Raw genomic sequence first — 13,805 nt, 5'->3', positions numbered from 1 at the left:
TGGCAACCGCTCGCCTCAGGAGTCCGAAATGACAGGACACAATATTGCAAATACTGTAGATTCAGGTTTTGCGTCCTCACCGGTTTCTCAAATAAGTCAAGACACATTTTCTGTTTTTCAAACTGCGAATATTGCCGGTTCAAATACATTTCCGAATAGCACTAAGGAACATGTTTCAGACACCAGTGCACTGTTATTACAGTTAATGCAACAAATGGGACAAAAGCTTCAAAAGTTAGACACAATGGAACAAAATCAGAGACAAACACAGCAACAGTTGGACACAATGCAACATAATCTTCAAAAGTTACACACAATGGAACAAAATCAGAGGCAAACACAGCAAAAGCTTCAAAAGTTAGACACAATGGAACAAAATCTTCGGAAGTTAGACACCACACTTGAACAAACACGTGAAGATTTAACTACTGAGTTACATAACATTGAATCGAAGTGTCAAAAAATCTGTAATGACGTAAAAACACAAATTTGTGAGCATTTTCAACCTATTTTTTCGCTGTATGAAAACGCATTACAGAATCACGAAGGAGCCATAAAATAATTTGCAAACTGTTGTTCGTGAAAATCACGACGCCTTGCAAGCTAAAATGGACTCAGTTGCATCCACCGATTCGGTTACACAACTTGCAAGAACTCAGGAAAACTTAAAGGACACAGTAGATTCGATTTCAACACAAATGAACTCTCTGAAACTTGGTTCAGAAAAACACACTGAGGAAATGTGTTCACTTTCGGAGAAAGTAGCCGAACTTTCGGATCAGTTCACTAATTTATCTAGAAGGTAGATGATAATCTGAATGACACAAAACCGGTAGTCTTTAATGACACAGAAGAGTGCGAACAAATTAGAAAATTCAAACAAAGTCTGAATCAAATTAGTACGCAACACCAAAGAGAAATCCGGGAAGTACAAGATCAGCTGACACAGGTAATACAACAAATACGTATTTCAGAGGACACTCGCGCTCCAATACGGGAAGAGGGCCATAGAAATACGGAACAGCCACAAAGTAATAACACATGGCACTTAGGAAATTATGAAAGAAATTGGCAAGGTACACCGAATTTTGAGATGGAACCGCCGAAACGACGTAACAGTGACCGACATGCGACTCGCCGACATGATGATTTTGACTATAAGCTGTTCATTACTACACGTAAATTCAAAACATTTAAGAATTCTGGCAACGACATTCATCCACAAGCGTGGCTTCATCAATTCTCTCATTGTTTTCCTCCCAACTGGTCATTAGAACACAGATTAGAATTTATGTGTGGCTACTTGGCGAATGAACCAGCTGTAAGAATGCGATCGAACATTCACGATTGTCACAGTGAAGGAGAATTTTATCATGTTTTCCTCTCAGCATATTGGTCTCAAGCTACACAAGACCGAGTAAAACATAGCATAATGATGATGAAACACTTTGAACAATCTGAATTTTCCAGTCTTGTCAAATATTTTGAAGATATGTTGCATAAGAACCAATATCTTTCAAACCCATACAGCCCTTCAGAACTGATCCGCATTTGCTTAATGAAATTGCCGGAACATTTAAGGAATATTATTTTGGCAGGGCGTTGCAAAGACGACATTGAAGCTTTTCAGGGACTGTTACAAGAACTGGAAATTGACACTGACAATCGCGGAACGCGAAAACAGGAGCACAACAATTACAGGTCACATCCGTCGCAATTCCGCGATGAAAGAAATAATAACGGGACACGACAAGGCTATTCTCACAATACAAATCGTGACCAAAACGGACACCACCCGTATGACAACCGTTGGCAGAGTAGTAATTATTACAGGGAAAGATCACCTCTCCGGGGTAATGACTATCACAGAGACAATCAGAGAAACAGACAATATGGAAACCAAAATAATTATTATCAAGGGAGACGGAATAACTTAAGACGCAACGGTCCAGCGCGCAGTTACGATTCAGGGAGAAATTCTCCACCACGTGACCGACAAGAAAGAAACTATGGAATCTACCGACATGACGACACACGATATAATCGTAATGACAGACCTGAATTGCATCATAACTGGCGGGATTCCTACAGGACAGGGCCCTCTCGGCAAGGTTAATTTGTAGAAGCTAGGTCTCCTAATCCCAGTAACGACGCGCGCGAACAAATAGGTAACAGACAATCACTCGCACCGTAGGCAGCCAAGTGCGCCAGCTGGCTCCGAGAAAAATAACATAAGACGCTGGACCTTGAGAAAAATTTTAGCATTCCTTACCGACGTACACAACATGATAATTGCTTTGAAGTTAAAACTAACTCTGCGAACTACATAGGGTAAATGATGGCACCGCATTTCACATGTAAAACCGTTTATTGAAAGATAACCTGCTTTTTAACTTTTGCCTTTGCCATAAAGCTGTTCACATCACGTCACTAGTATACTTTGTCACACTAAGAATCTGTTAACATGCAACAATGTTTTCAAGTTAACTATCCAGTCTAGGACTTAGAGAACTTATTTAGCGAGTATTTACGAGTGCATTGTTATAGTGAACAGACGTCACAGTGTTATTGTGTGTGTACATTCTTGCTTGTTAGTTGCACGATTACGTAACGACTATAAGGCTTACATACTTAGAACATTTACCAGTACTGCTAATGGATTTTAATGCAACATATTGGTTTACTTGAAAACACATTCCTTATTTGAAGTTCATTTGGTGAGATTAAAGATGACTTAGCATTTGGTTTCTCTAATAGCTACACGATTATATCACGACGCTACTAATATGTGCACGATTTACATTGTTGCTTTTGCGGTGTATCTGTTTTATATCTGCACAGTTTTTCTGTATTATTCTGGAAAGTAAAACATGTTTTAGTAGTAACTTTTGTGGTATAGCTACAATGAGACAGCCTTTATCGTAGCACAACAATACGTTACATTATAGTACTTTCTTGATCACGGTAAGGTACGTAATAACTACGATATCTATGCGGAAAGCATTTCACTTTTGTTTATCATGAGGTAAGTACATTGACTTCTGCAGAACTTAGCTTTCGGAGGACAATAACTACGACACTTCCACAGAGATTGTCTTACAGCAAGACGCACATTTAGCGCTACAGGACACGCATTAAACTATTTATTTTTCAACATATTTGAATTACAAAGAAAGTTTTCCGTGATACATTTCATTCCATTGCTGTAATCTGTAACACCTGCGGATATAATCACATTAATCCTCAGGGGGGTACACGCCTACTTTGTGTACCATGTGTGTGGCAAGCACAAGGAGCCCTAGCTAATATGGTATTTGCTAATACAACTTTACACATCGGTACCATATTTCTCTAACACATTAATTACACAGCTATCTGATCATTGAACTGAGAGAGACAAACATTTACTTTACTACATCAGTGACAGATGTTTACGTAATTACACCATTGGATAACTTCACACTTACGAAGTTGTATTTTGTCTGTACTTTGTGAACTGTTCACATTTTTTCGGAACCATTGTGATACTATGAGAGCTTTGAATGACGTATTTGGTATGGGATCATGATTTTTAAAGTACGTTTGAGGTAGATGACACTTTTGACATGAGCAGAGAATTTTTTTTAGGTTTTGAAATTATTGGAGGAAGCTACGACGATTTTGAGAATTTAATTGAGGTGCTATGATGTTATTATTACGATGACTATGTGTATTATGCTGTTGTGGTATGTTTATGATCAATAAGCTGTTGCTGTATGAGTTATTTGATTATGCTACGCATCTGTTGTGATGAAATATTGAAGAAGTGTCGACGAATAAGCTAAGGAATAATGGGTAGTGGTTAGGGACTCTGGTTTGTGGAAAAGGATGTTGGAAACCGAGAATCGTACTTTAAGAGTTATGAAATGTGTGTTTATGCGTGAATGTATCACTATGCTGGCGAAAATTTTTTGGACACTATTCTATTTAAAGGATTTTGTTTCTACACATTTGTAACGCAAATTCTTGACCTGTGAATTTTTTATATGAGACTGTCACTGTAGCGGAAACTACTGTCGTAAATTTTTCAGTAAGAAAGGTAAGTGCCTGCACGTAATGCGTCATGGGCACCCAGCTGTGCGACAGTTGCCTGGGAAAAAAGCCATTAGTGTGTGCCTTTCAGAGGCACAGGTAAAAAAAAAAGGTGCCATTATCCTCGCTATTGACATTTCTTTGTAGAAAGCGTCGCAAATACGATACGCTCAAACTTGAAAACATATGATTACACTTTGGAGTTCTTAATTTATGATATTTACTGAAATGAAATGATGAGAAACATTTCATGTCTATTGTCTTGCTAGTTGGAAGATTGTTTACTGCATTATGAAATGACTTATGGCTAGCGAATGATGTTTCACGCCTTGCTTTGCCTATTTTGTTTAATATCTAGTTTCTAGCTGCACTGCAGCATTGGTTACAATAAAATTTAATGGATGTACTAATATAGATATTTTATGCCTACAGATCCAGTAAATAATTATGATGTACTTAAAAAAAACGAAGGAGCACAAAAAGACTTCCCTTCACAGGAACTGCATACATAATTTTCTTTTCAAGTACTTCGTAATTTTTATGGTAGAATAACTTCCTGTGGTGCACCACTTTAATTACATAGACATTAAGATGTGAATATAGATTTCCCTTATCTGCGTTGTTGTCTTTAGCGTACTATTTTTTCTGTTTGTGGGTTTGTCATGTTTAGATATAAGTTATTACATTTACTGCTGCTTGCTTTGAAAATCTGCATTTTTTTTGGGTCATTGCTGTTTGTATTAATTTGTTTTGTGCTGCTGCATTGCCTCGTCCCTTAGTTTAGCATTTGAGCTCAGTAGATTTTAAGTTAGCTTAAGAGCGGGTAGACTATATAAGAAAATAACTATGATGAATTGGAAGAAATGCATTGAGAAGCTATAAGAAAATGGTTTCGCCAAAAAAGTAGTGTATAGTGGAGAAAAACTATTTTTGAAAGAGGATGTGAGCATAATACAGAAAGCAGGCTTCGATATGACTTTTTGGAAATAATGAAAAATGAAGGGAGATCTCCGAGAAGTAAAGAAAGTTTTGTTTGCAAAATACTGCAGTAAAACAAACCCTGTCCTTTCTTTGTGTTATCCCACTATGTGTTTGTGTATCCTTGTGTATTTGTTTTCTTCCTGTCTCTGTGTACTGTTTCATAGAATTTTTCTCTCTTATAATACTAAGCTACATTCACTATGATGAGGAATACTGTTATCCTCAAATATAATTTGCATTAATAACATGTTATTTACTTCGTAAAGATGTTTACACATTATTTATTCTGTTTTGTTCTAATGCTCATCTGTGAAGTTGAGGTTTCAAAAGTTATTCTGATCTTTTATGTATGTACCTATGTCGTAATTTTTGTAACACTGATGTATTTGCTATTTCAATTCTTTTGTAAAGCCTGTACTACTGCATATGTTATCTGTATTGTTATGTTATTTAAAGATGTATTTTGTACCTTTGTTATTGCATTCTTATGTTATAAAATTGTAATTGACACCAGTTCATCAAATTAAGTAACTTGTAAATTACATTTCACTGCACACATTTCTGTTGGTCATAATATATGGACAATATGTGAGAAGTAGAGACTGATAGTGTTTGCACGTGTGTTAATAATTCAGTAAGGGACTGGATAACAGCATTGCTGGTTGTAAGGACATTTCAAAAACAATTTTTGTGAGTGCATAAGTGGTGGTTATGGACTTGCTATATTATCCGCAAGGCTCTTCAATGGTGATTGTGCGCCTGCACAGTCAAACAGATGGCTGCTGGCCATCTCTATAAGGACTACAGTGGGTCTACACCTTTGATGACCCACCAATACCATTATTTCTACAAGGACTTCAGTGGGTCTGCACCTCTGGTGGCCCACCAATAGTAATCTCTACCAGGACTACAGTGGGTCTGCTCTGTGATGACCTACCTACCGATAGTCTTCAACGTCGACTGACTCTGCTGTGGCCCATTACCTGTCTGCATGTCAAGAGTCAGCACTGTCTTTCATTGGACGGACAACACTACTTCTTCAAGATGGCTTAGAAATCCACTACTTCCAAGTGCAATTTCTTTTATTGCTCAGACTTTGAAAAAAAGCACTGCAATTTTACTGTGATGAACGATCAGGACTGTCTTTATGGACTGTGAGAGAATTTTAGCTCCTGACCAACATTGTATCAATAAGTGTGTGCATTTGATATCTTTGTAATAGTAATTATGAAAAATTTTATCAAATCATTATTGGCCACTGCCCAAAACAATTTGTAAAAATTTTTTGTTGGGAGCATGGGGGCTATGTAAGTAGGCTGTTTAGGTTTTCTTATTGGTAACGCCGCTTAGCGCTCGGTATGAAAAATCACTGGGTGTGCTGTGCGCAGTCTGTGTTTAGTTTGCATTGTTGTCTGCCATTGTAGTGTTGGGCAGCGGCAGCTGGATGCTAACAGCGCGTAGCGTTGCGCAGTTGGAGGTGAGCCGCCAGCAGTGGTGGACGTGGGGAGAGAGATGGCGGAGTTTTAAAATTTGTAAGAATTGGTGTCATGAACTGCTATATATATTATGACTATTAAGGTAAATGCATTGTTTGTTCTCTATTAAAATCTTTCATTTGCTAACTGTGCCTATCAGTAGTTAGTGACTTCCGTAGTTTGAATCTTTTAGTTAGCTGGCAGTAGTGGTGCTCGCTGTATTGCAGTAGTTCGAGTAACGAAGATTTTTGTGAGGTAAGTGATTTGTGAAACATGTAGATTAATGTTAGTCAGGGCCATTCTCTTGTAGGGATTACTGAAAGTCAGATTGCGTTGAGCAAAAATAATATTGTGTGTCAGTTTAAGTACAGTCTTGTATAAATTTTCAAAGGGGACGTTTTATATAGACCAGTCGTGTACAATTTTTCTAAGGGGACGTTTCATCCAGAACGCCGTGTTGGATCCCAACGGCCTCGTATCACTAGCAGTCGATGTGACAGGCATCTTATCCGCATGGCTGTAACGGATGGTGCAGCCACGTCTCGATCCCTGAGCCAACAGATTGGGACGTTTGCAAGACAACAACCATCTGCACGAACAGTTCGACGACATATGCAGCAGTATGGACTATCAGCTCGGAGACTATGGCTGCGGTTACCCTTGAAGCTGCATCACAGACAGGAGCGCCTGCGATGGCGTACTCAACGGCGAACCTGGGTGCACGAATGGCAAAACGTCATTATTTCGGATGAATCCAGGTTCTGTTTACATTATCATGATGCCGCATCCTTGTTTGGCAACATCGCGGTGAACGCACAATGGAAGCGTGTATTCGTCATTGCCATACTGGCGTATCACCCGGCGTCATGGTAGGGGGTGCCATTGGTAACACGTCTTGGTCTCTTCTTGTTCGCATTGACAGCACTTTGAACAGTAGACGTTAATTTCAGATGTGTTACGACCCGTGGCCCTACCCTTCATTCGATCCCTGCGAAACCCTACGTTTCAGCATGTTGCAGGACCTGTATGGGCCTTTCTGGATACAGAAAATATTCGACTGCTGCCCTGTACAGCACATTCTCCAGCTCTCTCACCAAAAGAAAACGTCTGGTCAATGGTGGCCGAGCAACTGGCTCGTCACAATACGCCAGTCACTACTCTTGATGAACTGTGGTATCGTGTTGAAGCTGCATGGGCAGCTGTAACTCCACACGCCATCCAAGCTCTGTTTCACTCAATGCGCAGGCCAGATGTGGTTGTTCTGGGTACTGATTTCTTAGGATCTATGCACCCAAATTGCGAGAAAATGTAATCACATGTCAGTTCTACTATAATAAATTTGTCCAGTGAATACCCGGTTATCATCTGCATTTCTTCTTGGTGTAGCAATTTTAATGGCCAGTAGTGTATATCATTCTTTATTTACTACGAGACTCGGAGGTTGAGGAAGGCTCGTTCGCATGGGTCGCCTCGCAGGCAACAGTTGCAGCCTCAGCATAGCGTATGTCATTTTGCTAGGCTCACAAGAGAGCAAGGACGCAGGGGTGTGTGTGCGCTGCCCCAACGAAGGCAGAAACTGGTGTAACCTTGTGGAGACGAGACTGGTGTCAGGTGCAGGGATGTCAACAAGTGATGTTCTGAACAGGAGCCACGTGGGACTGAATGAAGTGACCTGAGCTCGAGCTCTGCTGCCACCAGGTCAGCAGCAGCTGGTCCACCGACACGTAGCGAATAGTGTAGCTAGATATAACTGATGCTGTTTGGTTCACATGGGACCGATAGGTGGCCTGGAGCAGGCTTCAGCATCGGAGGTAGCCGGAGACAAGTCTGCCATGCTTTGTTGTAACAGGTGATAAGGACAGAGTAGCATTTGGTCATGTTGTATGTTGTGGTCTTCAGTCCAGAGACTGGTTTGATGTAGCTCTCCGTGCTTCTGCGAGCTTCTTCATCTCTGCGTAACTACTGCAACCTACATCCTTCTGAATCTGTTTAGTGTACTCATCTCTTGGTCTCTCTCTCTACTATTTTTATCCTCCGCACTTCCCTCCAATGTTAAACTGATGATCCGTTGATGCCACAAAACGTGTTCTACCACCGATCCCTTTTTCTAGTCTAGTTATGCCAAAAGTTCCCCTTCTCCCCAATTATGTTCAGTACCACCACGTTACTCACGTGATCTACCTATCTAATATTCAGCACTGTTCTATAGCAGCACATTTCTAAAGCTTCTGTTCTCTTCTTGTCTAAACTATTTATCGTGCACGTTTCACTTCCATACATGGCTACACTGCATACAAATACTTTCAGAAAAGATTTCCTGACATTTAAATCTTTACTCGACGTTAACAAATTTCTCTTCTTCAGAAACGTTTTCCTTGCCATTACCAGTCTACTTTTTATACCTTCTGTACTTCGACCATCATCGGTTATTTTGCTCCCCAAATAGCAAAAATCATCTCTCATGAGATGGGAGATACGATACTGCACGAAGAATTTGACAGAGCACTGAAAGGCCTAAGTCGAAACAAGGCTCCGGTAGTAGACAACATTCCATTAGAAGTACTGATAGCCTTGGGAGAGCCAGTCCTGACAAAACTCTACCATCTGGTGAGCAAGATGTATGGGACAGGCGAAATACCCTCAGACTTCACGAAAAAATATAATAATTCCAATCCGAAAGAAAGCAATTGTTGACTGGTATGAAAGTGCCGAACTATCAATTTAAAAAGGCACAGCTACAAAATACTAACACAAATTATCTACAGATGAATGGAAAAGCTGGTAGAAACTGACCTCAGTGAAGATCAGTTGGATTCCGTAGAAATACTGGAACACGTGAAGCAATACTGACCGCACGACTTATATTAAAAGATAAAGTAAGGAAAGACAAACCTACGTTTCAAGAATTTGTAGACGTGGAGAAAGCTTTTGACAATGATGACTGCAATACACTGCTTCAAATTCTGAAGATGGCAGCGGTTAGATACAGGGAGCGAAAGGCAGTTATAAGAGTTGAGGGGCATGAAAGGGAAGCAGTGGTTGGGAAGTGAGTGGAAAAGGGTTGTAGCCTATCCCCAATGTTATTCAATCTGTATATTGAGCAAGCACTAAATGAAACAAAAGACGAATTTGGAGTGGGAATTAAAACCCATGGAGAGGAAATTATAACTTTGAAGTTTGCCGACGACATTGTAATTCTGTCAGAGACAGCAAAGGACGTGGAAGAGCAGTTGAATGGAATGGACAGTGTCTTAAAAAGAGGATATAAGATGAACATCAACAAAAGCAAAACGAGGAGTGTAGGAGTGTAGTCGAATTATATCGGGTAATGCTCAGGGAATTAAATTAGGAAATGAGACGTGTAAAGTAGTAAATGACGTTTTCTATTTGGGGAGCAGAATAACTAATGATGGTCGAAGCAGAGAGGATGTAAAATGTAGACTGTCGATAGCAAGGAAAGCGTTTCTGAAGAAGAGAAATTTGTTAATAACGAGTATAGATTTAAGTGTCATGAAATATTTTCTGCAAGTATTTGTAGGGACTGTAGCCATGTATTGAAGTGAGACATTGACGATAAATAGTTTAGACAAGAAGAGAATTGAAGCTTTCGAAATATACTGTTATAGAACAATGCTGAATAATAGATGGGTAGAACACGTAACTGATGAGGACGTAGCTAACCGAATTGGGGAGAAGGGGAATCTGTGACACAACTTGACTAGAAGAAGGAAATGGTTGGTAGGACGTTTTCTGAGGCATCAAGGGATCACCAGTTTAGTTTTGGAGGGCAGCGTAGAGGGTAAAACTCGTACAGGGAGACCAAGAGATGAATACACTAAGCAGATTCAGAAGGATGAAGGTTGCAGTAGGTACTGGGAGAAGAAGACTGCACATGATAGAGTAGCATGGAAAGCTGCATGAACCCAGTCTCTGAACTGAAGGCCACAACAACAACAGGCAATATTTCCACATACCTTTACGATGGCGTCGAGTACTGTAAGCTGGGCGAGGTCTGAAGTAGTGACTGGCCTCAGGTAGTCGCCTCCGGTCCCGAAAACATCGTCCAGCTCACGCTGTGCCTTCTCTTGCCATTCTGGATGCAGGCCGAGCAGAGTTAGCAGGTAACCTATTGTAGCAGATGAAGTCTCCATACCGGCTGAAAGTAGGGTCATTACCTACGGAGGAAAGAAGAGAAAGCTTTTATAACGCTAGCACAACTACAATCCAACGGATGTTCGCTCTTCCTTTATAAGAATCATTAACGGCAACAAAATCTTTTACAAGTTACAAGAGCAGTATGAAACTTCCTGGCAGATAAAGACTGTACGCCGGGTCGATAGTCGAAATCGGAACCGCGATGCATGCTCACGGCTCCAATTCCGCCATTTACTCATCTCCTACCTTCCAAATTATACAGAAGACTGTGCGAAAAATGAGGGGCTAGCACTCCTGTAACTTTCGGGTGTGAGGACAGGTCGTGATTTTTGCTTGGGTCGCTTAGTTGGTACAGACTTGCCCGCGAAACGCAAAGATCCCGATTTCGAGTCTCGATCCAGCATACGGTTTCAAACTGCCGGGAGTTTCGTATCAATGCACCATGGGCTGAAGGATAAAAATTCAGTCCTGAAAAAAACATATACAGGATGGTCCATTGATAGTGACTGGGCCAAATATCACACGAAATAAGCTACAAACGAAAAAACTTCAAAGAATGAAACTCGTCTAGCTTGAAGGGGGAAACCAGATGGCGATATGGTTGGCCGGCTAGATGGCGCTACCATAGGTCAAACGGATATCAGCTGCCTTTTTTAAAAATAGGAACCCTCATTTTTTATTACATATTCGTGTAGTACAGAAAGAAATATGAATGTTTTAGTTGGACCACTTTTTTCGCTTTCTGTTGGATGGTGCTGTAATAGTCACAAACGTATAAGTACGTGGTATCACGTAACATTCCGCCAGTGCGGACTGTATTTGCTTCGTGACACATTACCCGTGCCAAAATGGACCGTTTACCAATTGCGTAAAAGGTCGATATCATGTTGGTGTATGGCTATTGTGATCAAAATGCCCAACGGAGTTGTGCTATGTATGCTGCTCGGTATCCTGGACGACATATCCAAGTATCCGGACCGCTCGCTGGATAGTTACGTTATTTAAGGAAAAAGCAAGTGTTCAAAAAAATGGCTCTGAGCACTATGGGACTCAACTGCTGTGGTCATCAGTCCCCTAGAACTTAGAACTACTTAAACCTAACTAACTTAAGGACATCACACACATCCATGCCCGAGGCAGGATTCGAACCTGCAACCGTAGCAGTCGCACGGTTCCGGACTGCGCGCCTAGAACCGCGAGACCACCGCGGTCGGCAGGAAGTGTTCAGCCACATGTGAAACGTCAACCATGACCTGCAACATATGATGATGCCCAAGTAGGTGTTTTAGCTGCTGTCGCGGCTAATCCACACATCAGTAGCAGACAAATTGCGCGAGAATCCGGGATCTCATAAACATTGGGGTTGAGAATCCTAAATCAACATCGATTGCACCCGTACCATATTTATATGCACCAGGAAACGCATGGCGACGACTTTGAACGTCGTGTACAGTTCTGCCACTGGACACAAGAGAAATTACGGGACGATGACAGACTTTTTGCACGCGTTCTATTTAGCGGCGAAGCGTCATTAACCAACAGCGGTAACGTAAACCAGCATAATATGGCATCCACGATGGCTGCTACAAGTGAAACATCAGCGACCTTGCCGGGTTAGTGTATGGTGCGGCATTATGGGAGGAAGGATAATTGGCCGTCATTTTATCAATGGCAATCTAAATGGTGCAATGTATGCTGATTTCCTACATAATGTTCTACCGATGTTACTACAAGGTGTTTTACTGCATGACACAATGGCGATGTACTTCCAACATGGTGGATGTCCGGCACACAGTTCGGGTGCGGTTGAAGCGGTATTGAATAGCATATTTCATGACAGTTGGATTGGTCGTCGAAGCACCATACCATGGCCCGCATGTTCACCGGATCTGATGGATATCTGGTATCATCAACCACTTACAGCGCCTGAGAACATGCGTCAGCGCATTGCCAATGCATGTGCGAACACTACCGTCGGCGAAATACTTGCTGTTGAGAGGAATGTCGTTTCACGTATTGCCAAATGCATTGAGGCTGACGGACATAATTTTGAGCATTTATTGCATTAATGTGGTATTTACAGGTAATCACGCTGTAACAGCCTGAGTTCTCAAAAATGATAAGTTCACAAAGGTACGTGTATCACATTGGAACAACCGAAATAAAATGTTCAAAAGTACCTACATTCTGTATTTTAATTTAAAAAACCTCCCTGCTACCAGCTGTAAGTCTAAAACTGTGAGCCATATGTTTGTGACTATTACAGCGCCATCTGCCACAAACCTAAAAAAGTGGTCCAACTAAAACACGCATATTTCTTTTATGCACTACACGAATATATAATAAAAAATGGTTGTTGCTATTTTAAAGAAACACAGTTGATATCCGTTTGACAAATGGCAGCGCCATCTAGCGGACCAACCATAGCGCCATCTGGTTCCCCCTTCAAGCTAGACAAGTTCCGTTCTTTGTAGTTTTTTCGTTTGACGCTTATTTCCTGAGATATTTGGCCCGGTCACGATCATTGGATCACCCTGTATATAAACCGTTCCTCGAAGTAATTCACACATCAATCCACATACGATTTCAGAATTTCTGTATAGGCTTCGGTTTTCACGTAAGAATGGCTTTTGTAAATGCATACAGCAGCTTATTTATTTCGTGAATCTGGGAAAATGACACGTTTTCTCAACGAGACATCCAAATCCAAATAGCAGGAAACAAAGGAAAAATGTAATGTACAAATATTTGCTTTCCAGTTTCCTTAGGACTATCGCCTTGTATGAATTGGCAGGAGTTGGACAACAATGCGGTATTCCACTTATTTCGATAACTCTTTTCCATTTGAGTAACATTCTGGTGAAACCATTGTCGATTTTCATCAGTATTAGAGCGAAGGTTTTCCGGAAAAATTGTAATAATCAGTCAAGAGATGTACTTTAGGTCACGTATCACTTACCATACGGTGATATTATCTAAGTAGTTATTGGACAATATTGTGATCGTTCTCTGCCCTGTGGTTGCCTATAGAGTTCTGCATATGCTTGTGAAAAACAAACATGATATCCTTTCAACATCATTCAACAGGTCACTGATATATAATCAGACATTAATTACCCAATC

General features: G+C 40.7%; 1 protein-coding gene across 1 annotated transcript in view; it reads right to left on the bottom strand.

Moving 5' to 3' along the window:
* Positions 1–13,805, bottom strand: part of LOC126355647 (cytochrome P450 4V2-like) — a 118,980-nt gene that overhangs the window by 34,950 nt on the left and 70,225 nt on the right. The window contains exon 3 of the mRNA XM_050006012.1: positions 10,502–10,702. Within this exon, the coding sequence (XP_049861969.1) occupies positions 10,502–10,702 (201 nt within the window). The remainder of the gene's footprint in view (positions 1–10,501; positions 10,703–13,805) is intronic.

The sequence above is a fragment of the Schistocerca gregaria genome, chromosome 3 (genome assembly GCF_023897955.1).
Source record: "Schistocerca gregaria isolate iqSchGreg1 chromosome 3, iqSchGreg1.2, whole genome shotgun sequence".
Lineage (NCBI taxonomy): Eukaryota > Metazoa > Arthropoda > Insecta > Orthoptera > Acrididae > Schistocerca > Schistocerca gregaria.
Note: the sequence above shows the minus strand (reverse complement) of the source record. Positions and strands in the feature narration are given on the sequence as shown.